The sequence below is a fragment of the Engystomops pustulosus genome, chromosome 5, assembly GCF_040894005.1.
Source record: "Engystomops pustulosus chromosome 5, aEngPut4.maternal, whole genome shotgun sequence".
NCBI classification, from domain to species: domain Eukaryota; kingdom Metazoa; phylum Chordata; class Amphibia; order Anura; family Leptodactylidae; genus Engystomops; species Engystomops pustulosus.
In genome coordinates this window covers 198,128,594-198,155,913 of record NC_092415.1, presented here as the reverse complement: position 1 = coordinate 198,155,913, position 27,320 = coordinate 198,128,594, and the positions used below count along the sequence as shown (strand labels likewise).

The following is a 27,320-nucleotide window of genomic DNA, read 5'->3' as shown; positions in this document are numbered from 1 at the left end:
GATAAGTAATGTCATGTATGTACACAGTGACTGCACCAGCAGCAGAATAGTGAGTGCAGCTCTGGGGTATAATACAGGATGTAACTCAGGATCAGTACAGGATAAGTAATGTCATGTATGTACACAGTGACTGCACCAGCAGCAGAATAGTGAGTGCAGCTCTGGAGTATAATACATGATGTAACTCAGGATCAGTACAGGATAAGTAATGTCATGTATGTACACAGTGACTGCACCAGCAGCAGAATAGTGAGTGCAGCTCTGGAGTATAATACAGGATGTAACTCAGGATCAGTACAGGATAAGTAATGTCATGTATGTACACAGTGACTGCACCAGCAGCAGAATAGTGAGTGCAGCTCTGGAGTATAATACAGGATGTAACTCAGGATCAGTACAGGATAAGTAATGTCATGTATGTACACAGTGACTGCACCAGCAGCAGAATAGTGAGTGCAGCTCTGGAGTATAATACAGGATGTAACTCATGATTAGTGCAAAATATGTGATGTCATGTATTCACAAAGGAAGTCAACCTTCTTTGTAGATCATAAAATACTTTGTGGCCACTGTACTTTGGTTCATTCCCCCTCTTCCCTATCAAACATTATTGGCCTGTGTTAGCCATCAGTACTGTACTGTGAGGAGGGGGCATCTGCCTCGAATGAATTTCAGACATTTTTTCTTGTATGTTTATGTAGTAACTTATGGATGTTATTGGGGGTCTCCATAAACTACAATGGGGTTAAAACAACGTTTCTTTAGAGCAGTGGTTAACCCTGTCCCTATGTGACTGCGGAGCATTGTTTTATCTCTTTAATCAGCGACCAGCTGGCTTGTCAATGAATAGCGCTGTGGGCCCCTGGCCACGTTTCATGTGAGGTCTTGGCTGGGTGGCCAAGCAGGCAGGCCGCATCCAGTGTCGGAGCTATTCAAGGCTATTGGCACAGCAGTGTCCCCATTAATTTTCGGCTTGTCACATGCTGTCATGCAAGTTACACCAGAGAGGAAGTGACCGTTAAAAATAAGAAAAAAGTTGCCCGGCATCTTCCAGACTTTATCTCTGAGGTTAGACCAGAGGAGACAATTAGCTTCTATCCAGTCACAGCTGCAGGAAAGGGGAGCCGAAAAAAGCTAGCCCCATGCTATAACGTACCTTTCCTGCCCGTCCGCAGCCTCGCTTATCAACATCTGCCACATTGACGTCCCACACACTACCACATAGAGAAGTGATATTCCACTTCCCGGAGTCCCAGCTCATTCATCGAGAGCCAAGAACTGAAATGGGTCACTGGACTTAGGAAAATATCTGGTGCCTATGAGCCACGTGAAATTGGAGTGGTCTACTGGTGGACTCCAGTACCTCAGTTACAAATGGGGGACGTGTAGTTGAGGAATAAATGTCTACTCCACCAGTTATGTGGTGCTAACTTAATAACTTAGGTAGGGATGGGATATGAATTCTTTAAATTATGAAATATACATATGAAATGTGAATTTGTTGGGTTCAGCAACAAATAAAATTCTTTAATCAACAAAGGGTTAAAATATTTCAAACTTTTAGATGGTTGAGATAGGAGATTCTTCTCTGGAGGACCTAGTATGTTTGTATACTATAAAGACGGTCCCCTACTTAAGGACACCCGACATACACCCCTAGTTAAAGACGGACCTCCCTGCCCACTGTGACATCTGGTGAAGCTCTCTGGATGTTACTATAGTCCCTGACTGCAATGATCAGCTGTAAGGTGTCTGTAATGAAGCTTTATTCATAATCCTTGGTGCAATTACAGCAAAAAAATTTGAAACTCCAATTGTCACTGGGGCAAAAAAAAATAAAAAATTGTCTAGAACTACAATTATAAAATATACAGTTTCAACTAAAATACAATTTCAACTTAAGAACAAACCTATGGACACTATCATGTACATAATCCGGGGACTGTCTGTATAGAAGGCCCATTAATTAATTCTGACAAGTTGCATTGCATCAGTTCTCCTGCGGAGGCACTGCAGGGGATTTAAACACTTAGTGGCGTATGATTGTGGCCAAAGCCAACCCCCAGGGTTTTTGGCCAGATACCTCTTGATGTATTTGGCTGGCAGTGAAGCCACGGGGCAAACCTCCAACCTGGCGTAGTTGCTTGCCGTGGAGGTGGGGTATTCGTAATTTTAATCGCACATTAAATTCCACTGCTTGTACGCGTAGAAGCAGTGATAGATCTCCCCCTTAATGTCGACTAGCATAATATATGATGAATAGGAAAATATCTCTTAAATAATATGGTCTCCTCAGACAGGTGATGTTTTGGTAAAGTTGTTCTTCTGGGGAAACACCAGAGAAACTTTCACCAAGTCTTTGCATCCTCCAGTAGGTGGCGCTACACTGGTGCCATTGCCGATTTCTTTCTCTTGCCCCCACCACTAATGAATAATCAGTGCCATTAGTAAAAATGCCCAATATGCTAATTAGGGTCACTACCGTTAAGTGGGAGGTGCAAGGCGGTCTGATCTATCCCAAGACCGCCCACTTGATGGTTTAGAGCCTAATTACAATACTCACGGACAAAAATAATGGTGATAATTCCCCAGGAACGACGGGGGGGCTAGAGAAAATTCCAACTGTGCCCAAATCAGTGGATTGACACAAAGTTGGTGGAGGTCGGTGGGTTCTCTTTAAAACTATAGACATGATGGTGACCTGGTTTCACTCTATTTACTTTTATGGAAACCATCTCAAGTATCACCATTCTCGATCTCACTCAGGCTTTATCAATCAGATTTTTAACCTAAATAAACTATTTAAAGGTCTCCTTCTAGATAACCCACAGAAACCAACTAGAAACTACTAGAAACCAAGAAGGTCTAGACATGGTGGTGACCTTCTCGAAAAGTTGGATCGGTTTCACTGTATTTTCGTTTATGGAAACTATCTCAAGTATCACCATTCTCTATCTCATTCAGGCTTTATCAATCAGATTTTTAACCGAAATAAACTACCCGTATATACTCGAGTATAAGTTGACCCAAGTATAAGCCGAGGCCCCTAATTTTACCACAAAAGCCTGGGAAAACCTATTGACTCGAGTATAAGCCCAGGGTGGGAAATGCATTGGTCACAGCCTCCCCAGTATATAGCCTGCCGGACCCTGCCCTATAGTATATAGCCAGCACCTGCCCTCCAGTATATAGGCTGCCATCCCATATACCCCAGTATATAGCCAGCCCCCTGCCCCAGTATATAGCCAGCCCCCTGCCCCAGTATATAGCCAGCAGCGAGGGAAGCCAGAAAGGTGTATGTATGTGTGTATAATATATATATATAATTTTTTTATTTTTTTTACTCGAGTATAAGCCGAGTTTGGGGTTTCAGCACAATTTTTTTGTGCTGAAAAACTCGGCTTATACTCGAGTATATATTGTATTTAAAGGTCTCCTTCTAGACAACTAGATACTGCGCAAGATGACCAAGTTAGGTCAAGGCTTTCCATTGAATGAGTTTAGTTGAGTTGTTTCATCTCCATGTTTTTTTTTTTGCCCTTTTTGTAGGACATGATGCATCAGCTTCTTCAAGGATTGGACTTTCTCCATTCACACCGGGTAGTACATCGAGACCTTAAACCTCAGAACATTCTGGTCACTAGTAATGGACAGATAAAGTTAGCAGACTTTGGCCTTGCGAGGATCTACAGCTTCCAGATGGCACTTACGTCAGTGGTATGTTTTATACATTGTAGTCATATTTTTATACATGGAGTGTAACGGATGATGAAGGCTGTCCTATCAGGTTTTAATGTTCTACTTGTGAAGTTGTTTTAGGGATCAAAAAGTGGCTCTTAATTAGAAAATATTTTCTGTTTCTAAATTGGGGAATGTAATACTACATTTCTCCAGTAGTGGCCACTATAGGGAAAACTGTAACTTCCTTTAACCAAGTCGGGCAAATACAGATCAACTGATTGCAGATATATATATATATATATATATATACTAGAGTATAAGCCGAACCAAGTATAAGCCGAGGCCCCTAAATTAACCACAAAAACCTGGCAAAACCTATATACCGTATATACTCGAGTATAAGCCGACCCAAGTATAAGCCAAGACCCCTAATTTTACCATAAAAACCTGGTAAAACCTATATATTTTTTACTCAAGTATAAGCCGAGTTTGGGTTTTCAGCACATTTTTTGTGCTGAAAAACTAGGCTTATACTCGAGTATATATGGTATATTTTTTTTTACTCAAGTATAAGCCGAGTTTGGGTTTTCAGCACATTTTTTGTGCTGAAAAACTAGTCTTATACTTGAGTATATATGGTATATATTTTTATTAAAGGGGATGTTACTTTGTAAACTCCTTTACGACCAGGTCAATTATGTTCACAACAGATTATTTTTATGATTTTAATGGCTTTTAATTTTTTTTTTTTTTATGTTTTATCGATGTGACCTTATTTTATGTGGTATAAATAGCATTTTAACACCTCAACCCCATCTATAATTTTGGGCAGCCATTAAAGGGTTACTCTTGTTGAATTTTTTTTTTTGCAAATCTGTATGAACCAGAACTCCACTACTGAAATTTTTTCGAGCAGGTCAGAATATGACGATAATTTCCAAATATGGTCACCTCTCAGTCACACTTCGAAGAAATATTCTACATCATAAATTTGTAGAATGACTAACCCTGGAAATTACCGTATGTATGAGCTCAGAATAAGAATGAGAGATGTATCACTTCTATAGCAAATTATACTCATTACCAGAAGATGTATCACAGCATGTGAACTACACAGATGATGCCTCCACTATACCCATACTCACAATCTAAATGGATAGTAAGTGCAAGCTCTTGTGTCAGGGTTGCTCAAGGGAATGTCATTTTGTTTGTTTTTTTGACTCGTTAAAATCATAATGGGTCAGTGTTATCTATATAGAGGTCATTGTACAGGGAGGAGGAGGAGATAAGCTGTGACACCATCTATTGTCAGTAGTGATGTAATGATGGGTCAGTGTTATCTATATAGAGGTCATTGTACAGGGAGGGGGAGGAGATAAGCTGTGACATCATCTATTGTCAGTAGTGATGTAATGATGGGTCAGTGTAATCTATAAAGAGGTCATTGTACAGGGAGGGGGAGGAGATAAGCTGTGACATCATCTATTGTCAGTAGTGATGTAATGATGGGTCAGTGTTATCTATATAGAGGTCATTGTACAGGGAGGGGGAGGAGATAAGCTGTGACATCATCTATTGTCAGTAGTGATGTAATGATGGGTCAGTGTTATCTATATAGGGGTCATTGTACAGGGAGGGGGAGGAGATAAGCTGTGACATCATCTATTGCCAGTAGTGATGTAATGATGGGTCAGTGTTATCTATATAGAGGTCATTGTACAAGAAGGGGGAGGAGATAAGCTGTGACATCATCTATTGTCAGTAGTGATGTAATGATGGGTCAGTGTTATCTATATAGAGGTCATTGTACAGGAGGAGGAGATAAGCTGTGACATCATCTATTGTCAGTAGTGATGTAATGATGGGTCAGCGTTATCTATATAGAGGACATTGTACGGGGAGGGGGAGGAGATAAGCTGTGACATCATCTATTATCAGTAGTGATGTAATGATGGGTCAGTGTTATCTATATAGAGGTCATTGTACAGGAGGGGGAGGAGATAAGCTGTGACATCATCTATTGTCAGTACTGATGTAATGATGGGTCAGTGTTATCTATATAGAGGTCATTGTACAGGGAGGGGGAGGGGATAAGCTGTGACATCATCTATTGTCACTAGTGATGTAATGATGGGTCAGTGTTATCTATATAGAGGTCATTGTACAGGGAGGAGGAGGAGATAAGCTGTGACATCATCTATTGTCAGTAGTGATGTAATGATGGGTCAGTGTTATCTATATAGAGGTCATTGTACAGGGAGGGGGAGGAGATAAGCTGTGACATCATCTATTGTCAGTAGTGATGTAATGATGGGTCAGTGTTATCTATATAGAGGTCATTGTACAGGGAGGGGGAGGAGATAAGCTGTGACATCATCTATTGTCAGTAGTGATGTAATGATGGGTCAGTGTCATCTATATAGAGGTCATTGTACAGGGAGGGGGAGGAGATAAGCTGTGACATCATCTATTATCAGTAGTGATGTAATGATGGGTCAGTGTTATCTTTATAGAGACGATGGACACTAAAACCACCCACACGTCCCGAATCACCCTTTAGCAAGTCCCTCCGTGGACCATATATAAAAAAAATACTAGTTATGAGACGCATCTGACCCATCTCTGGTGCCCCCTGCGCTGTACATCACTAATGCTGCAGCAGTACACCGCGGCTTCATTGCGCAAGCGCTGTAACCACTGCACACTGGCTTCACTGTGCGACTGCGCAGGAGGCACCTATAATGTATAAATGTTTTTCATTTTGATAGCCGCATAATTACTGACACGAAACCACCGGTGGCTTATTGCCCCAATTCGCCCCGACACTTCCTCTATAACCTTAGCTCTACAGCTACTTAAGAATTTTAAATTTTGGATAAAAAACTGTATCTGACCACTGCAACAATGTATTACATTCACAAAACAGAACCTTGCACAAAATTTTGAATATTTATGTAAAATATCTGTATACAGGCAGTTGACTTTGTATGTAAGTCGAAACTGTATATTTTATAATTGTAGTTGTAGACAAATTGGAGTTTCCAAATTTTTTGCTGTACTGGGACCAAGGATTATCAATAAAGCTTCATTACAGACACCTTACAGCTGATCATTGCAGTCTGGGACTATAGTAACATCCAGAGACTTCACCAGAGGTCACAGGGGGCAGAGGGGTCCGTCTGTAACTAGGGGTCGTCTGTAAGTCGGGTGTCCTTAAGTAGGGGACCGCCTGTATAATGAACGATAAAGGTAAAAATTGCCCTTCTCTGATGCCCCTGTCATAGTCACATGTATATTGTGTTCTGACCCGTTACCTCCAGGAGGGTGAGACGGGCACATTCCTCAGATAGATACTTGTATGTACATAACGCAGGCAGACATTCGCCACCCAGCGGGGCACCCTGTCTGTTAACCCTCTCCTGGCTGTCTGCATTTCACTTGCAAATAGCAGAAGACTAGGATAGGGCGAGTTCTGTGCAGCGTATCAGTTCTTGTGGGAAAATATGCTCCAGTGAGTTATTGGCACCGGCGCTGGAATGTGGCATTTAAAAAGCACCTTTTTACAGTGGGAAGGAATTACTGAAGAATAAACAATCCAGCAGTGCTAATCGGAGCGCGGTAATCACATAACCCGGGAGCCACTCACTGCCAGCTATGTACAGAATGCAGTCTAATGTAACTGTCCGTAGTATCTGTCAGGCTCTGTACACATCTGTCTCATGCTGCGATCGCAAGGGGTCCCCATAAAGTCCAGAAGGGAAGGCTATCAGAGCTCTATTCTTGGTGTTAACGGCCACCAGAGGGAGCTGACTACATATTATCGTATACATTGCCACGCAGTGTATTGTAAACAATGTCTCTGTCAGTGTACAGTCTAGTGTATATACTGTCACCAGTCAGTGTACAGTCTAGTGTAATCACTGCCACCAGTCAGTCCTCAGTCTAGTGTATATACTGCCACCAGTCAGTCCTTAGTCTAGTGTAATCACTGCCACCAGTCAGTGCTCAGTCTAGTGTATATACTGCCACCAGTCAGTGTACAGTCTAGTGTACACGCTGCCTCCAGTCAGTGCACAGTCTAGTGTATACGCTGCCTCCAGTCAGTGCACAGTCTAGTGTACACGCTGCCGCCAGTCAGTGCACAGTCTAGTGTACACGCTGCCGCCAGTCAGTGCACAGTCTAGTGTACACGCTGCCTCCAGTCAGTGCACAGTCTAGTGTACACGCTGCCTCCAGTCAGTGCACAGTCTACTAAATAATTGTTATTCCCCAGAACATGAGAGCTATACAGTAATACCCCAGATCTAACTTAAAGAAGGGTCGGAAGTCAGCCATGTTTAGTATTCAAGAGGATGCACCGCAGCTCAAAAAGATCGTAAACATATTGTACGGCATCTAATACAAGTTTTCCATTGCATTTCTTGTGAGCAGCACAAGAAAATCCCCACCACAGAGACGGCACAGAAGACACAACAGGATCAGGAAATGGGACACCATGGAGTTTCTAGCACTTGATTTTGGCAGACCCCTGGACCAGGGCAGACAAGACAAACAAAATTAGATAACAGAGGAAATAAGACTGAGCTAATAGTGCGGAAGAGACTGGACGAGACAAGGCCACAGCAGAGCAGACATGACAGAGCACCGCAGAGAAGCCCTGGCAGGAATTACTAGGAGCTGACCACATCCAAGACATGATCCAGGAATATGGACACCCTGAGAGGGCTCTGCCATACAGGGAGGAAGGTTAGGGTTGTATGTACAAATACAGGCCACATTCTGGAGCAGAATTAGGGGGCAATAGTAAAAAATAAATATCACAATATTTGGTGCAATTTAAAAATATGAACCATGCAAGAGAGTGGAACTAAGAAACACTGGCCACAACAGGGGGCAGGATCAAGAATAAAAACCACTATAAGGGAATGGAAACCAAAAACACTGGCCATAACAGGGGGCAGGATCAAGAATAAAAACCACTATAAGGGAATGGAAACCAAAAACACTGGCCACAATAGGGAGCAGGATCAAGAATAAAAACCACTATGGGGGATGGAAACCAAAAACACTGGCCACAATAGGGGGCAGGATCAAGAATAAAAACCACTATGGGGGATGGAAACCAAAAACACTGGCCACAATAGGGAGCAGCATCAAGAATAAAAACCACTATGGGGGATGGAACCAAAAACATTGGCCACAATAGGAGGCAGGATCAAGAATAAAAACCACTATGGGGGATGGAAACCAAAAACATTGGCCACAATAGGGGGCAGGATCAAGAATAAAAACCACTATGGGGGATGGAAACCAAAAACACTGGCCACAATAGGGAGCAGGATCAAGAATAAAAACCACTATGGGGGATGGAAACCAAAAACACTGGCCACAATAGGGAGTAGGATCAAGAATAAAAACCACTATGGGGGATGGAACCAAAAACATTGGCCACAATAGGGAGCAGGATCAAGAATAAAAACCACTATGGGGAATGGAAACCAAAAACATTGGCCACAATAGGGAGCAGGATCAAGAATAAAACAGTAGTGGGTGGAACTCCAAAATACTGACTGGGGTATAACACAAAAATAGCAGCCCCAACTGAAGGCAGAACTCAAAAAGAAAAAACAAAAGACCTAAAATGCCGGCCACAGCTGGGGGCAGAACTCAAAAACACTGGCAGGGGCAGGATCAAGAATAAAAGCTACAATAGGGGGTGAAAATTTCAAAATACTGGCCCCACCAGGGGGCAGAACTCAAGAAAACTGGCAGGGGGCAGAATCAAGAATAAACGGAACGAAAGGGGGTAAAACTCCAAAATACTGGCCCCACCAGGGTGCAGAACTCAAAAACACTGGCAGGGGGCAGAATCAAGAATCCAAAATACTGGCCCCACCAGGGGGCAGAACTCAAGAAAACTGGCAGGGGGCAGAATCAAGAATAAACGGAACGAAAGGGGGTAAAACGCCAACATACTGGCCTCAACAGGGGGCAGGATCAAAAATAAAAGCCGCTATAGGGGTTGGATATCAAAAACACTGGGCTCAACTGGAAGTAGAATGAAGAATAAAAGCCACTATAGGGATTGAAACTCCAAAATACTGTCCACAATAGGTAATGTGAATCAAAAATATCAACCACAACAGGGGGCAGAACTCAAAAACTATGGCCTCAACAAGGGCAGGATCAAAATACCGGGTCGAGACTACCTAAACTACCTAAACATATTGAGGTTGAGGACTCAAAACTACTGACCTCAGTAGGGGGCAGGACTCAGAGGCACCAACCACAATAGGGGGGGGGGGGGGGCTCTTAATTGAGTAATACATACATAAAAGTACAAATGGGGCTGTTACAAAAAAAAAATTATATTGAAAATACAAACCACCACACCTGACCTCACAAGGACGGCGCAAAGGAAGTAAACAGTGTAGGTATATAAATCACAGTGCGTCCTCGTCCTTTGTACGGTGTATCCTGAAGTGCAGCTCTGGAGGTAATAAAGGATAAAATTCTGGGTCTCTCTTAAGATAAATACTAAAAATACCACAACGTATAACACAAACATTACCTGCATCCAAATATCCAAACATTTGCCTTCTCCAATTCAACTTACAGAATTTAAGGCAAACCTAGATAAAATTACAAGTGGCCTGTGTATGAGGGGGGGGGGGGGGGGAGGGGTGTTGTGGTGTTTTCAGCACTGAATGATAACATGAGTTAGGAGCAGGGGCGGGCATTCCTTACGTGCAAGGTGTGCAGTTGCATAGGGGCTCTCCTATGTAATATAGAGGTCATCTAGTGATTTGTGGGTTGTTGCCAGCAAACAGGGGGTGTGGGTTGTTACCTTAGGGCATGGTTCCTTTCCCCTCTGGGAGTTGGCAACTATGATTAATTAAAAAAAAAAAAAAAAGAGCTATGTTACTACATACAGAATTTTAGTGGCCACTTTTTGTAAAATTAAAACAACTTTTTTCATTCTAAGTTTCCATAGCATTAATGTCCATGACATTTTACATGTGTAGCTACCTCTTTGTTCTGCCTAGTCATGGCATTGCATACACACAGCTCCCCCTTTATTCTGCCTGTCCATGGCATTGCACATGTGCAGCTCCCCCTTTATTCAGCCTGTCCATGGCATTGCACATGTGCAGCTCCCCCTTTATTCAGCCTGTCCATGGCATTGCACATGTGCAGCTCCCCCTTTATTCAGCCTGTCCATGGCATTGCACATGCGCAGCTCCCCCTTTATTCAGCCTGTCCATGGCATTGCACATGCGCAGCTTCCTCTTTATTCTGCCTGGCCATGGCATTGCACATGCGCAGCTTCCTCTTTATTCTGCCTGGCCATGGCATTGCACATGCGCAGCTTCCTCTTTATTCTGCCTGGCCATGGCATTGCACATGCGCAGCTCCCTCTTTATTCTGCCTGGCCATGGCATTGCACATGCGCAGCTCCCCCTTTTTTCAGCCTGTCCATGGCATTGCACATGCGCAGCTCCCCCTTTATTCTGCCTGGCCATGGCATTGCACATGCGCAGTTCCCTCTTTATTCTGCCTGGCCATGGCATTGCACATGTGAAGCTCCCTCTTTATTCAGCCTGTCCATGGCATTGCACATGCACAGCTCCCCCTTTATTCTGCCTGGCCATGGCATTGTACATGTGCAGCTCCCTCTTTATTCTGCCTGGCCATGGCATTGCACATGCGCAGCTTCCTCTTTATTCTGCCTGGCCATGGCATTGCACATGTGCAGCTTCCTCTTTATTCTGCCTTTCCATGGCATTGCACATGCGCAGCTCCCCCTTTATTCTGCCTGTCCATGGCATTGCACATGCGCAGCTCCCCCTTTATTCTGCCTGGCCATGGCATTGTACATGTGCAGCTCCCTCTTTATTCTGCCGGGCCATGGCATTGCACATGCGCAGCTTCCTCTTTATTCTGCCTGGCCATGGCATTGCACATGTGCAGCTCCCTCTTTATTCTGCCTTTCCATGGAATTGCACATGCACAGCTCCCTCTTTATTCTGCCTGGCCATGGCATTGTACATGTGCAGCTCCCCCTTTATTCAGCCTGTCCATGGCATTGCACATGCGCAGCTCCCCCTTTATTCTGCCTGGCCATGGCATTGCACATGCGCAGCTCCCTCTTTATTCTGCCTGGCCATGGCATTGCACATGCGCAGCTTCCTCTTTATTCTGCCTGTCCATGGCATTGCACATGCGCAGCTCCCTCTTTATTCTGCCTGGCCATGGCATTGCACATGCGCAGCTACCTTTCCCTTCTGCATTCCCATTCTACTCGACCATGGGATAGGCGACCCTGTACTTGAGATGTGTGTAGGCTCCAGAAACTGATATTGATATGGTATAATTAAGGTAAAGATGCACTACATTGAATACATTTTTAACAGAGTGTGTGCAAATGAAGTCAACATAGTCTTTAGTCATCGTCAATTTAAACATTTAAAGCTAATTTTTTTTTTTTCTCCTATCATATGAAAAAAAAACTTCTCTGTCCCATTTCTTTGTGTCCTTCTTCACTTGTAGTAAGGGGGTTTCTTAAAGTCTCACACCACAGATGGGGAGAGGAGGCTAAAGATTAACGCCTTACATACCTAGAAAATACTTTACTTGATAATTAAACGTATAAGGAATATGATTGTCCAAGAAGTGTCTGTAAGGCGTTAAGTCATTAGAAACTTTATCAGCTTCTCCTCATCGATCAGCTTTCAGGGATAACTGATATATACACACTGCTAAAAGCATAAAGGAAGAAAAATGAGTTTACTATTATCCTTAAACACATAGTAAAGCTTGTTTTGCTTTAAATATTCTCACCTCATGATAAATTGGGGCCAGATTTTTTTGTCACAACCAGCGACATGTTTTTTTTTTTTCTTATGACGCTTTTCGAGGGAATGTTTCTGATTCCACAAAGTGAAAAGGGGGTTAATATTTTCTTGGCGGCTTTAATGAATCCATTCTGCGCCCTTCCTTGGGAATTCTGGTATAAAATCATTACAACTCTTGTTTATTATCACAGATCATAACCCGTGGGTTGGCATGGTTGAATCAGACTATGAAACGGCCTTGAAAAAGCAGCATTCATAACGCGGGGCCGCTCTACAAACCGCATTCTGCATAGATGTGGAAAAAAACGAGCCCTCACAACTTCACTTTATGCCAGGGCAGGAGGCGCTCGACTACTCGGCGTTAAGACATTTGCAGACAGCCGATCCTCCGAGGCTTCCACTTCAGACACACAGACAGCCATAGTTTACATTGCAGAGGTAAGGACATCATAGCCCGGTCAGCCGGTGGCATGTGAGGTTTGGAGCGCGAGGGCATCAACCAAAAAAACGAAAAACCAACAATGTCACAAGTTTGTCCTCCTCGCTGTTTATGTGCGATGGCAAAGAACCGCAGCAGCCAGATCCGATACAGAACGGACAGTATATATACATTACCGCATAGGAGCGCAGCTGGCGAGGGACGACAAACCAGGAAATGAGACACTTAGGAAAAGAACGTGTGAAAAACGACATTCTGAGTGTCTGACGTCTTACATAATGGACCTGGGGTGGAGAAATAGTACTGGCAAAAATGGTGGTAGTGTTACCCCTAACAACCAACCCATCACATATATTTCTATATTACATATAAATATATCCTGTGCTGATCCTGAGTTACATCGTGTATTATACTCCAGAGCTGCACTCACTATTCTGCTGCTGGTGCAGTCACTGTGTACATACATGACATTACTTATCCTGTACTGATCCTGAGTTACATCCTGTATTATACTCCAGAGCTGCACTCACTATTCTGCTGCTGGTGCAGTCACTGTGTATATACATGACATTACTTATCCTGTACTGATCCTGAGTTACATCCTGTATTATACCCCAGAGCTGCACTCACTATTCTGCTGCTGGTGCAGTCACTGTGTACATAAATGACATTACTTATCCTGTACTGATCCTGAGTTACATCCTATAGATCATTTATTAAAATATATAATATAAAACATAACAAAAACATAAAAGAAAACATTATGTACAATATATACAAAATATTTACAACAACTCACCTGCAGGTCCAGCCTCATTGACACCTAGCTAACTATATATATATATATATATATATTTTAATTTTTATGTTTTAATTTTTATTTATTTATTTATTTTTTTTTAAACAAAATACACCCTACACTAAACATAATCCCATGCCCACTCCCTCCCTCAGACACTGGTCTAATATCCAAAGTTTGCATTAAGAAGTCCAGACCAGTGTCCAATCCAGTGTACAATATCAGTTCAAAAGCAGCATATGCAAAGGTCCAATAACTAGAAGCACTTCAGTTTTGAATCACCACCACCAAAACTACATATCAAAATCCATCCTGATAAACCAGGGACATTACTCATAGATCCAGGCACCGGGACTGTGGTAATATTCTTAATTTTATGCCACAAATCACAAATATATGCTAGTGAGCCTGAAGTGCTCCTGGGGGAGTTACCAGAGCCCCTCCATGCTACAGTTTCACATGTTGTTCCACTGTGCAGGAGCTCTTCTCCCCCCCCTTAACCTTCCTTTGCAACAATGAGCTTACAGCAGGCAGAAGCAAGTGCTGACAGAACAGGTTTGAGGCTGACACACTGTAGCAGCCTTTGAATCTGCATCATAGAGGGGCTATGGTAACACCTCATCAGCATAATTTTTTAAGTTGAGTTTAGAAGTATAGAGAACAAATATAAGAAGATACCAGAGCCCTGGTGCCTGGATCTATGAGTAATGTCCCTGGTTTATCAGGATGGATTTTGATGGTAGATTTCCTTTACAGTACAGTTCCGGGGCAGGTTTTTTGCCACTAAATGTAAGCAAGAATGTCACTAATTCCAAAGAATTTTCAACGTCTCTTCTTGCACTCAGTGGATAAAGTACAAACAATTTCGGAAAGTCACAGGAATCTTCGCTTCTTCATATGTCGCTTCTCGTAAGACACATGAAATCAGCCACAGACATCAATAAGAGGTTTTTATTTCCTCCGCGATCCCCCTACAGGACGACTATCTTTTGTCATCTCTGGCTGCTGAATGGGACATTGTAGAAGTCCTCTAGGTGGAATTCCTCCGGCTCCCCCCCCCCTGACTTTTCCACATTTGACCTGGCTTGGCCCGCTCCTGGCACCGCACTTTGAAGCTGCCAAGTCTTTGGCACTCGATGCTCGAGAACGAGGCCAGGAGATAAGTGAAACCAACTCGGGGGGAAATATATTTATATAGGAATCCAGGATATGCTTTCTAGCTTCCATTTATCAACAATCGGCTATTAATGTCTGAGGAGTTTGCCATACATTGGGGTATTGTACTCGAACGCTTTTATAGTCTGATTTTGGCGCTCCACACCTGCGGCTATGGCGGCCATAAGTGTGCACACAGTCACCAGCCAGGAAGAGGAAAAACAATATAAAGGAAAATTTTGTAGTGGAATATTTGGCGGCTGTGAGTCTGATTATAGTTCTTAGCACTAATGGGGGGGCTTCCTTCATAGGTCGGGACAATATACAATACATGGACCAAGGGCTGTGACGGGTTGTGTTGCTCCTACATTGGATCACCCCGAGAGGTGTTCTAGTAAAACAAATTCTTAAAAGGGTTGGCCAAAGATTTGAAAGATTTTAATGGGGGCAACATGCTAATTGGTGGATATTCGACACGATAGTATCCCCTAATCATAGTCTAAGGGATGAAATCCCGTGGATAGGGTCTAACTTGCTTTGTGGGAAAACCACTATGCCAATCCCTTTAAAGGAAATCAAAATCCAGTATGATAAACCAAGGAGCACATCCAGGCACCGTGACTATTGCCTATAAATATTTATCTATGGCCTCCTTTCTTCTTATATCAATGTCTAAAATTATGCTAAAAAGCCAGAAGGGCTCTGGGGCTGTTGCAGGAGCCCCTCCGTGCTGTAGATTCACAGGCTGTTACACGGTCTCCCCTCCCCCTTTGTGCTGCTTCTTTCCTCTGCCTACTGTAATCTCACACAGTGAGAGGGGGGGAGTGCTCCTGCACATTGTAACGGCCTGTGAAGCTACAGCATGGAGGAGCTTTTCATGTTTGATTTTGATGATAGATTTCCTTTTAAGGCTTAAATCACACATAGTGGGATTTTAGTGAAGTCCTGGAACACACGGGATGGAATCTCTGTGAGTGTCCTCAGCAGACATTGGGCTGCTATACAATTCTATTGTAATGTACTGTAATCAGACCCCTCTAGGGAGCTTAAGGGGCCTAAAATATAAAAATAAAATTCAAATCATTCTACTTGTCCAAGAGAGCACAGAACAATTAACCAACAAATTAAATTGAAAACCTATTCGGTATCCTCTCTTTCCAAAATGCCTGATCTATCAGAGCCTAAAGATTATTATTCAATAAAATGATCGTTGTAACAGAAAAAAATGTCAAAATGACTGACTTTCACCATTTTGAAACCCAAAAAATGTTTTCATAAAATAACAATCCAAGTATATAGCCCCCTAGTATACAGCCTGCCTGCCCCTGTAGTATATAGACAGCCCCCTGTAGTATATAGCATGCCAGCCCCCTGTAGTATATCGCCTGCCAGCCCCCTGTAGTATATAGCCTGCCAGTCCCCGTACCCCAAAGCCTGCAAGATACCGGGGTGCAACAGTGTTTTTTGGTTAATTTCACTACATTTGGATTTTTTTCCAGCTTCCAAGTGCATTGCATGAAATACTAAATGGCGCCAGTATAAAATACTACAAAGTTTTTCCTGCAGAAAACAAGCCCTCATACAGATCTGTAAACTGAAAATAAAAACTTGTGGCTTTTTAACATTGAGCATTAAAAAAAAACTAAATGCAAGAGGACTCAGGCATTAAAAGGTTAAACAATAAACTGCAAATCAACGTCTGTTATAATAATTCACTTTCCTGAAACTGTAGGAGTGTTCTACTGTCATGGACACTGCCATGTTTTCTTCCTGGCAGGCGCATACTATGACGTCAGCAGCGGCCGCGTCATAGTATGTGCCTGCTGGAAGAAAACATGGCCGCGTCCATGACCAATTCATTTCCCACCCTCGGCTTATACTCGGGTCAATAGTTTTTCCCAGTTTTTGGTGGTAAAATTAGGGGTCTTGGCTTATACTCGGGTCGGCTTATACTCGAGTATATACGGTATATGATTTCATATCATATTTCCAACGTTGTATTTATTAGGGTTTTGAAAGAAGTTTTTTTTTTTTTTTTAAAGGCGTAAATTAATAAAGCTCACACTGAGGGGCCACACAGGAACAAAAAGGGCAATGCTGTAACAAAAAGGGATATAAATCTAATGATTTTAAGTTTTTTCATAAATTTTATTTATTTTTTTTTACAGTTTAGCATTGATCAGTAGCTTTCCCTCCTGTGTAGGGATATTACACTGTACATCGGCATGGGAGGGGTTAACGATGCGTTATGTCATACAGATCTGGCTGAGCTGCCTCGGGGGGCAATTGATTACGCATGACAGACCTTGGAAAGCATCGAGTCTGTGTCTCCGCATCCTCCAAATGAAGCGCACACATCTCCTCCATTACATCGTGGTACCAGGGGCCTGTGAAAAAAAAAAAAAATAAACAAAGGGTTTTTTTTTTTCATAGTAGTTTTTTTTTTTTTTTTATTACTAGCTATTTCCTATCCCAGCTGCAGGAAATGTTCTGTATTTTTCTGTATTAATAGTGGCCTACAAATGGCAGAAGGCCAAAAAGTAAAGTGACAGATAAGAAAGAGTAGGAGGGGGGGGGGGGCTATGGCATCTGGACATTAAAGCTTTAAAAGTGCTGGAAAGAAAAAAAAAAAAATAACACACAAAAAAATTACGCCATGGATCTGGAATTTTCCAACTAACGATGTACGGATGTGGTAGGGCAAGAGAAAAAGAGCCAAACTGAGCGCGCTTTGTTCAGGACAAGAGGCCCCTTTTGCATTCCATTTCTCTGTGTATATCGGGCTCCACTTGTGCAGAGCGTAGATCACGCCCCCCCCCCCCCTCCATTCCACCGCAGCAATTGTATTCGCGCGTTTCGCGAGGTCAATGTTTCATGACATCCAGGTCTTCCATCTCATATTACAGGATAGCTGCAGTTTACGTCTGGCCCCCGTCGTTATGTAAATTCAATCATGGACAATGTAACCAAAATTCCAAAAATTTATTTATGACGTCAACATTTTTGGAACATTTTTTTTTCCTGTTTCGGAATATGCTGCAAATTTTTTTTTATCAAATAAGAACTATGGGGCTCAGTTACTAAGGGTCCGGATCGCGCACTTTTGTGGGGTTTCCCAATTTGCAAAGAATTGCCCCGGGATTTTGGCGCACACGATCGAATTTGGGCGCATCGGCGCCGGCTTTCAAGCACCAGAAATCAGGGTGCGTGGCCGCCGGACAACCCAACGGATTCGGAAAAAACGCGGAATTTAAAAAAGAATTTGCGTTGCAAGATCAGCACTCACATGCATCGGGAAGAAGAAGGTGAACTCCGGCGGACCTCGGCGACACCTGCTGGATATCAGGCACACGATCTTAGTGAATCCCGGCAGACCCGAATCCTCGTCAGAGAAAACTCCGCTGGATCGCGACTGGACTGGGTGAGTAAATGTGCCCCTATGTGTGCGCAGAGGCGTATTGAGGCGGCCATGGGCCCTGGGCTGTATGAATATTTTAGGCCTTACTCGTCTAGAATCACTTTCTACATCTACATCAGCTACATCTACATCACTTTCTACATCAGCTTCTTGGGGAATGGAGGATGTGTCCCTTCTGCTGCTTTCAATGTGCAGTTTTCGGACCTTCGGAGGACCTTCAAAGGTCTTCAGATGGCTTGAGAGCAGGAAGATGTACAAGGGTTTCATCAGCAAAGGCTTGGGCCCCGGGCTACCACCCAAATCGCTTATATTATAATCCACTACTAGAGGTTGACAATGGGATCTCTACAGCAGAAATCCTATATTCACTACAGGCCAACTTTCCAAAAACCTTCGGAATCTACCGTCATGGGTCCAACTTTATTGACAACGAAGAAAGGACAGAAAGCCCCCTGATGCAAATGTTTCCTTTTAAATTAACCTTTAACACCGCCCCCTCCTTTTAGTGGACACACCTCCAACTGCCCGGGACGGACCACAAAATCCTGGATTGTCAGGCTGCCTGGGATCGGTTTGGAAGGAGATGTGAAAAGAGGCGTGACTGGCATGTTTTGGCAGGGGGTTTTCAAGATTGATGGCCTATCAATTGTTTATTAAAGGATTAACGGCTGATAGTCTCAACTATTGATGGTCCTTCACCAGGAGGGACCATCAATAGTGATCCTAGGTTCCTAAAACGTAATGGGCAGGGTTAACTAAAAATAACTCTTTTGCCCTAAATATAGGATATAGGTTTTTTTTAACTGAAATTTCTGCAACACAAAATAAGTTCTTTTTTTATGAGGGGGGAAGGTTGGAGAGAAGAATATGGATTCCTGCCCTATGAAAGGGGTTTCTCCGGATTAATATACTGATGACCTCCCCTAGTGCTCAAAATGTCTCCTAAACCAATTTTGGTGACATGTAGGGGCGATTAATAGGGACAAGATTATATAGGCTATGGATATGTTTACAAGTGCAATGGGGGCGGGTCCATAACAGAGGCAAAGCCTGAAAATGTCAATCACAGCTAAACATGCAGCGTTGGGCAGTAGTCCTATAAAGGACCATAACCACTATAGGCTGTCTTTAGGTAAATTCCGGATGTTGAAGGGAGTCAGCGTCACACATTAAATATGGGTAAGGATACCTTGGAATGTCTTGGATGATTGAAGTGATTTTGTAAGGGCCTATAAATTCTAGGTAGATGGTGATTGACTTTGTGACGTTACAAAAGATGGGGATTGGTCTAAATTTTGTTGTGCTCTGAGCCTCAATCCTAAATCCTGTTTGGCTTTATGCATTTTACGCCCTTTGAACTCCATGCAATTTAAAGGACATCTACCACCAGGATGAAGGATTGTAAACCAAGCACACTGACATGCTGGTGTCTGCCCCCTCTGGTAGGATTTATTCTTTTTTTAGCTTCTTATTCCAAGTCTTTAAAAATTATGCACATGAACCTGAGGGACTCTCAATGAACAGCTATGAAGCCCCTTAGGCTCAGTTGAATAATTTTTAAAGCATTTTTTTTTTGTGAAAACAAGGATATAGGAAGCTGAAGAATAGCGGATCCTGCCAGAGGGGGCACACACCAGTATGTCAGTGTGCTTGCTGTACAATCATTAATCGTGGTGGTAGATGTCCTTTTAGCTGTGCAATATTCTGGAATTGTGTTCTCTATGACTATTTAGGAGAGCTGCACCATACTGATGACTTTTCAGGAGAAAAGCACCACCCCCATGACTATTCAGGAGACCAGCCCCACCCCCATGACTGTTCAGCAAGCATTTCCACGTGCTGTGTTTTGCTTTAGTGATTGTGATGTTACATTGTATTTACATTCTGGAATCCAGTGTTATCTCTTCAGACTTTCTGTATTAGAGGAGTTTTCTATAGGGGTATCCGATTTCTGTGTGTTCTCATGGAACATTTACATTTCCCAAAAATGAGCGGTGGGTGCGTCGGCGCACTGGAAAAAAGGTTGTGTTTCCCTGTTGTACGGGCAATAAGGAGGCTGTTAACAAGCGAGCGCAGGAGGCTGCAATGAATAAATAAACCCAACACTCCAGGTCATAGTGGCAACAGCAAAGGGATTCTGAAAGCTGCCGTACAGAGCTTTTCACCCTGCTTTTCCCACCCGGGGGGCTGTAAACATTGGCTAATGGCCACCAGACCATACAGACCCGCTCTGTGTTCCCTGCCTGTACTATAAATGTCTTCAGCTTAACTCCTTCATCCCCACAGTATGTGGTGAGTGCAGTGAAGTCTATTGAGTGCCCACAATTACTGGCCAGGAAGGTGTTAACGGAAATCCGTGTCACGTCCCCGTGCCCTCCCGTGTCACGAGATATGAGTCCGAAATGCGTCAGCTTGTCGCTGTCCCGTGCTGACATCCGAGGACTGTGCGGAATGTATAGAATCTGGTCACAGGGATGGGACCTCTGAGGGACCGCATGATGATCACAAGTAGGACTTGTCTTATCTGCCTATCCCTGCCACCGCTGGTGTCTCCAGATCAAACACAGGCTCTGCTCTGTCGCCTGGACACCATAGTGAGGATGTGTTGTTGTAGTTTTGCTCTACAATCATTTAAAGGGGTTGTCTGTGGTCAATAAAATTTTTAACTGGAAAAAAACTAACAAAAGAACCTACACCTCCTCTGCTACGGTCCCCGATACATTGGTTAGTAACTCCTTGACAAGTAATTGTAAGTAATGTTCATGGCTGTATTTACTGCTCATGCTGTACTAGGCAACAGCCTAGAAAAGACCCCATTAAAGGGGTATTTCCATCTAAACTTTCACATTTAACTTAATCTACCGTATTTATACATTTATTTTGATGTTATTGCAAATAATGGGGCAGATTTACTTACCCGGTCCATTCGCGATCCAGGGGCGTGTTCTCTGTGGTGGATTCGGGTCTTCGGCGATTCACTAAGGCAATTCCTCCGACGTCCACCAGGTGTCGCTGCTGCGCTGAAGTTCCCCGAGGCCCGCCAGATTGCACGATCCTATAGTTGGTGAAGGTAAGCGCGTGTCCCGCGACACTTTTATTTTTTTTTAAATGCAGCGGTTTTTCCAAATCCGTCGGGTTTTCGTTCGGCCACGCCCTCCGATTTCCGTCGCGTGCATGCCAGCGCCGATGCGCCACAATCCAATTGCGTGCGCCAAGTAACCCGCTGGTAAACCGCTATTCGGGCCCTTAGTAAATGACCCACAATGTCTTTGTGTGAAGATAATTTCCCATAAATGTTGTCCCTTAGAAACTACATAGCTGTCCTTGGATACAACCACCACTGTAGTATTACAGCAGTGGCCAGACATGTGCTATTGAGGTACCTGGCCACCTGGATTTAGTGTTTCCTAACACAGAACGGCCGTAGGACATGCAAAATGGACTCCCGGCCATTTCAAATGCAAAAACAATTTGTTTCTTTTTGCAATAACTTCAGCAGCGGTGGTCGTATCAAAGGACAACAACATAAGATAACATATCAGGGAGAGAGGGTGTTTGGAGGAGACATAAGCACAGACTTCAAGCTGCTGTAAGTTAAAACAAAGGAGACCCTGGATATTGGCTCACAATATATCCATGTTGCACTAGGTCACCTGACCCTGCTGCCAACAATTTATTGTCTACTGAGTCATGAAAGAAGTCTTTTTTTGGAGACTAATCCGAGCCAGAAGAAGGCATTTTTCGGCGACAGCACCTGATGTGTTTAAAATTTTAACCAACTGACAGCCAAAACTAGCTAAGTATTAATACCTACGATTTCTGTAGTCCGGTTCGAGTTACTACGGTGCAGCGTTGTTAAGGATGTATGGAAAGGGCTCAGGGTGCTGACCCTCTCCATACATAGCAGGTGTCCACTGCATTATATAGCAGACACCCGCTGCTTATACCTGTGGATGTTAACCTTTTAAGTGCCACATGCAAAGAGTTTTTATGTTCTCTCTGTGTTTGAATGGGTTTCCTCCGGGTCCTCCGGTTTCCTCCCACACTCCAAAAACATACTAGTAGGTTGATTAGATTGTGAGCGGCATTGGGGACAGGAACCGATTTGGCAAGTTCTGTATAGCGCTGCGTAATCTGTGTGTATAAATAAAGGAATTATTATTATTATTATTGTGCGAAGCCCGCCATATTGAATGAGATTGTCACCCCTTGTAACATGATCCGTTGCTATGACAGCTGGGGCATCCAAGGGCATCGTAGAATTATCTGGAAACAGATGCAGAATATATTCACGATAGATATTGTATGAGAGATCAGATCCCCTATGGTTCAAATACCCATGGGGACCTGACAAAATTGTAAAAAAAAAAAAAAAAAAAAACATGGAAAAAATTTTAAAAACCAAAAACATTCTCACTCCCTTTCCCTAGAACAGAAATATAAAAAATAAACATAATTATAAACATGCTACTTGCCCCAAAATGACCTATCTATCAAAATATGAAAATGACTGAATTGCCACTTTTTCACCATTTCAATTTGTATAGAAAATTATGAAAAGGTCGTACAGTCCCCAAAATGGCATTGATAAAAATGTGGTTTTCGCAAAAATTGAAACCTCATGCTGCAACTTCCAACAAAGTATGAAAACGTTATTGGCGTCAGAATTCGACGATACAGCAAAAAAAAAAAACTTTTTCTATGACAGATTTTTATTTTTTTATACTTAATAAAACCTATATAAATTTTGTGCTGCGGTGGGAAGGGGTTAAGCTGTGTGGTACCACCCTCTATACCAGTGATGGCGAACCTTTTACAGACAGAGTGCCCAAACTACAACCAAAATCCATTTATTTACCGTGAAGTGCCAACGTGGCATTTTATACAGTAACTTATTGCTACCTGTTCTTCCACATCTTTCAATTGTATCGCCCCCCTGAGGCCACCAATACAGTTGACAAAAGGAGGGCTAATTCAGACTATCATTGTAGCCTCTCTCCAGGGTCTCTCTGCGCAGGAAGAATGGTGGTTCTAGATGAAGGACCTCCAAATATAATGCACTTCTGTCAACACCTTCTCACTTTCCCTGCAGTTCCAAATAGCTAATAAAGTGTTGCTTTAAAACCGTGCTGAGAGCAGTATCTCTGAAGTTGCATGAGACTGCAGGAATATTCAGTATTTGGTGAACTCTGTCCTTGGAAGATGGCCTGAGTGCCCACAGAAAGTGCTCCGAGTGCCACTTCTGGCACCCGTGCCATAGGTTCGCCACCAGTGCTCTATACTATAAAATACTATAAACTTCTATAGACTTCAAGAGCCTTATGGCAAATACAGCCCTGGTGATACTAAACCTACCTGTGTATATATCAGCGCCAAGAGATTTTTACATTCTTGGACTACCTATATATTTTTTTTAGATATTTTTGGGGAAAAAAATTGAGGGATTATGGATGTAATTAGCCTGGACACACAATCCAGCCCAGGACACAAGCAGGGGAACAGGATATTCCATGTATTATATTTAGGAAGAACAGTTCATGACTGTGTCACTTGGACGGCCTCTCGGCAGCGTCGTAATGTAAAACCCAGTCCTGACAAATATGTAATTGTAAAATAAAATTTGAGTAAAGAGCCATCATTTGTTGTTGATGCTGAGCCAGAATATTACTGACCCACGGGAACTAGTGTAAAAGGATCTAACACGTGGAGTCTACATCTATGGAGCAAATTACCGGGATAAGGAGGAAACCACTTCCTACGCTTCCTCTTTCTGTCTTATATGGGAAGATAATTGACTACTACTAATTTTCTGAAGTTGATTTTGGGAATGTAGGAAAAACGAGCAAGTGTAAGGATCCTAAGGGCAAATTGTTATGAGAAGACGAGTAGTGCAGAGGTTCTCCAAAGTGTCCAAACCTGATGAGTGTAGGGAGCTGCTAGCCTTTTACTGCAACACACCGGTTGAAGTTCCATAGCCCCTACACAATTTTGTTGCTGCCATTTCCATGGTTATGGCTTATGTCCCTTTTATTTACCACCCCAATTTTAATAGCCCTCATTTATAATTCCCCCATTTATGTAAACACTTCCCACCATTTATTTCCGGTAAAAATATTAGATACTCGCCTTTCCCCATTCCCCAGCAGCAGAAGTCCTCTCCTCCTCTTTGTCGTTTCTGTGCAATATATTAATGACCTCACCATGTAGGGTCTCAGCCTCACAAAGCAATGGTGGATGGGGGGAACCAACTTGAGGACATAGATAGAATTCGCATGGGGAAAATATCTTCCACCATTCGGGATAGACCCGAAAGACTGTGACTGTGATGGGAACGTTGGGAGGTATGAAATACTTTCTGTTTGTCTATTGAAGTTACGTTTGGTAAGTTAGTAAGAAGGGAATGGATGAATAGATGACATGACTACACACGGTTTGTTTATGGTCTGTTACTGTTAAGATACCATGGTCTGTGCAAGCGCCATTAACTGCCAAAAGGAAATTCTTCAAGGCAACCTATCCTCATGAAGGGCATTTTACAGGGATGATAGGTTTCAAAAGGGCATGTAATGCTCAATATTAATCATGTTTTGGTTAGACCTCAAATCGTTTTACTTCTTTACAATCCTTTAGTTTATCTTACCTGGCTCCCTATCAGAATCCTGTGCTGAGCCTCGGGTTGAAAGGGGGGGGGGGGGGGTTGTGCCGTACTTCGAATCTAGACGGTCACCTGCTTAATTGCATCCCTCCTCCCTTCAGCATCTCTCCCCAAGTCTCTTGAAACCGAACCATCTCACATCCTCTATCTTCTCCTCCCTCCCCCTGCAGATGACCGTTCAGTGTCCGCCTCACCCCTGGAACTCAGCAAATGATTCTAGCAGGGAGCCAAGTAAGTTAAACTACAGGATTGTAAAGTAAAATTATTTAAGGACTACCCAAAACATGATTTATATTGAGCTTTACATACCCTTTTAGAACCTAGAGGTAAAATAGAAGGCTTTGGAACCTGTCATCACTGAAAAATTCCCTTTGTGATGACAGGTTTCCTTTTAATGAAGGTTATTTTCATAAGGTCATTATCGTGAAGTGGGTGGATGTTTCTAGATTTCTTGTAAAGTCTTCTGCGTGCTACATGACTTCACCATGTGACAGACATATTTATTGTCAGGTTTTAACAATCTTTTCCGTATCCTTACTATGACACTTGAGTTCATCATCATCACAACCCTTCGGTTTCGCTCACAAATGGTGAATTTTAGGCTGCTTTCCTACACGGGTAATGTGTGAGACGGTGACTTAACGCTCTCCCCAAACGTAGTCATTAGGGAATTATAAGTATGTTATTTAACATTCCTGGGTACGGATACAGAAAATACGTGTCCCCAGGTGTCCTCACACCCTCTGGATCTTGGCTGGAGATATTAGGAACTGCCAGGCAGACAAAATTCACCTCAAAGACTAGAGAGGCCTGTTCCCCCGGCACAGCCGACCATGTGTTTTGCTTCAGAAGTTGAAAATACACAGCGTGGTGTCTAAGAGCTTTCAACACCTATTGATCCGCTGTACAAGAGCTAAAGCAGATGCTCAGAGCTGATCGTTCTGGTGAGGCTCCTCTTCTGAACCTCCAACCCAATGTCCTATTCGACCTATAGATGTCATTGGCTCAGCGGGTTGTCCAGGCTGTTTTGTTACAGAAATAGGACCACTTCTGTGGTCCTCATGCTCTTCATTGTGGCCTTGAGGGGGCTTACGCATACAAGCAGGATGAGGTCTTAATAAAGAGAGCTTCAGTATAAAGTATGGGGGGCCAATGTTGATTCAAGACTAGATCAGGATGGGTTTGCCACCATTCAATGGAGACAAACTCCTGATTTTGCCCCGGTTGGATTTTAATCCAGGGCCCCAGGCAACAATGCTAACCACCAAGCCAGCACTCACTCTTTTACTCTTTTACAAATCTTTGCATCCACCACTAGAGGATTTGATCCCAATAAATGCAGTTCCTGTTGATATGACTAGAAAAGACACCTGTAGAGCAGTGCTACCTTTGTATACGTGTGCCCTTCCTTACATTCATTACTTTGGAAATGCCTAGATAAGTGCCTCATGAGAAAAGTAGCTTTTTTTTTTTTTATAGATATTATTGATTCACAGCAGTGCCACAAAGTGATATTTGAGTGCTTACATTTGGCCACCCAGTGGTTGTGTTGTGAATTACAATCTGTCCTGGGTTAAGTTAGTATAGCAGGAATCGGGATAATGTATTATATCGGTATCCTCAAGCAAAGTTGAGCTGAATTAGGGTGTGGATTATAACGGGGGGAGAATAGTTTATGGATGGATGTCACTACTTCTCTTTTTTTGGTGGTATTTATTATTCTATAATACAAAACAAAAAATTGGAATATTACCGCTTGTGGTTAGCGGTCCATCGATGGCATCGGTGACCATGCAGCCAATCACTGGTCTTAGTGGTGATGTGGGATAGTGATTTACATCTCTTCAGCAGTGAATATGACATAATGGGGCACATTTACTTACCCGTCCCGTTGACGCCGCCGATCCGGAATGCCCGACGAGGATTCAGAGCCGCTGTGGTTCACTAAGATCGTGCATCCAATTTCCTGCATCTGTCGCTTCCCCGCTCAGGTCCGTTCACCTTCTTCTTCTCGGTGCATGTAAGTGCTGATCTTTCGACACAATTTGGTTTTTAAATTCCGCGGTTTGTCCGAATCAGTCGGGTTGTCCGACGTCCACGGCCCCCAATTTGTGTCGCATGCAAGCCAGCGCCGATGCGGCAAAAATCTGGGGCAATTCAGTGCAAAATTTGTGAAACCCAACGGAAATGCAGCCGCGGGACCCTTAGTAAATGAGCCCCCAATGGGCCAAAGCACTTGCTGTACAGCTCCGTTATTAGGTCATTTTTGTGGTTTTTGCTGGAATCATGTCAGAGGTTGGTGTAGTATTCAGTCCCAT

General features: G+C 43.1%; 1 protein-coding gene across 1 annotated transcript in view; it reads left to right on the top strand.

Annotated features, from left to right (window-relative positions):
• CDK6 (cyclin dependent kinase 6) overlaps positions 1-27,320 on the top strand; it is a 93,712-nt gene that overhangs the window by 45,270 nt on the left and 21,122 nt on the right. Inside the window, exon 4 of the mRNA XM_072154316.1 lies at positions 3,550-3,717. Coding sequence (XP_072010417.1) covers positions 3,550-3,717 — 168 coding nt within the window. The remainder of the gene's footprint in view (positions 1-3,549; positions 3,718-27,320) is intronic.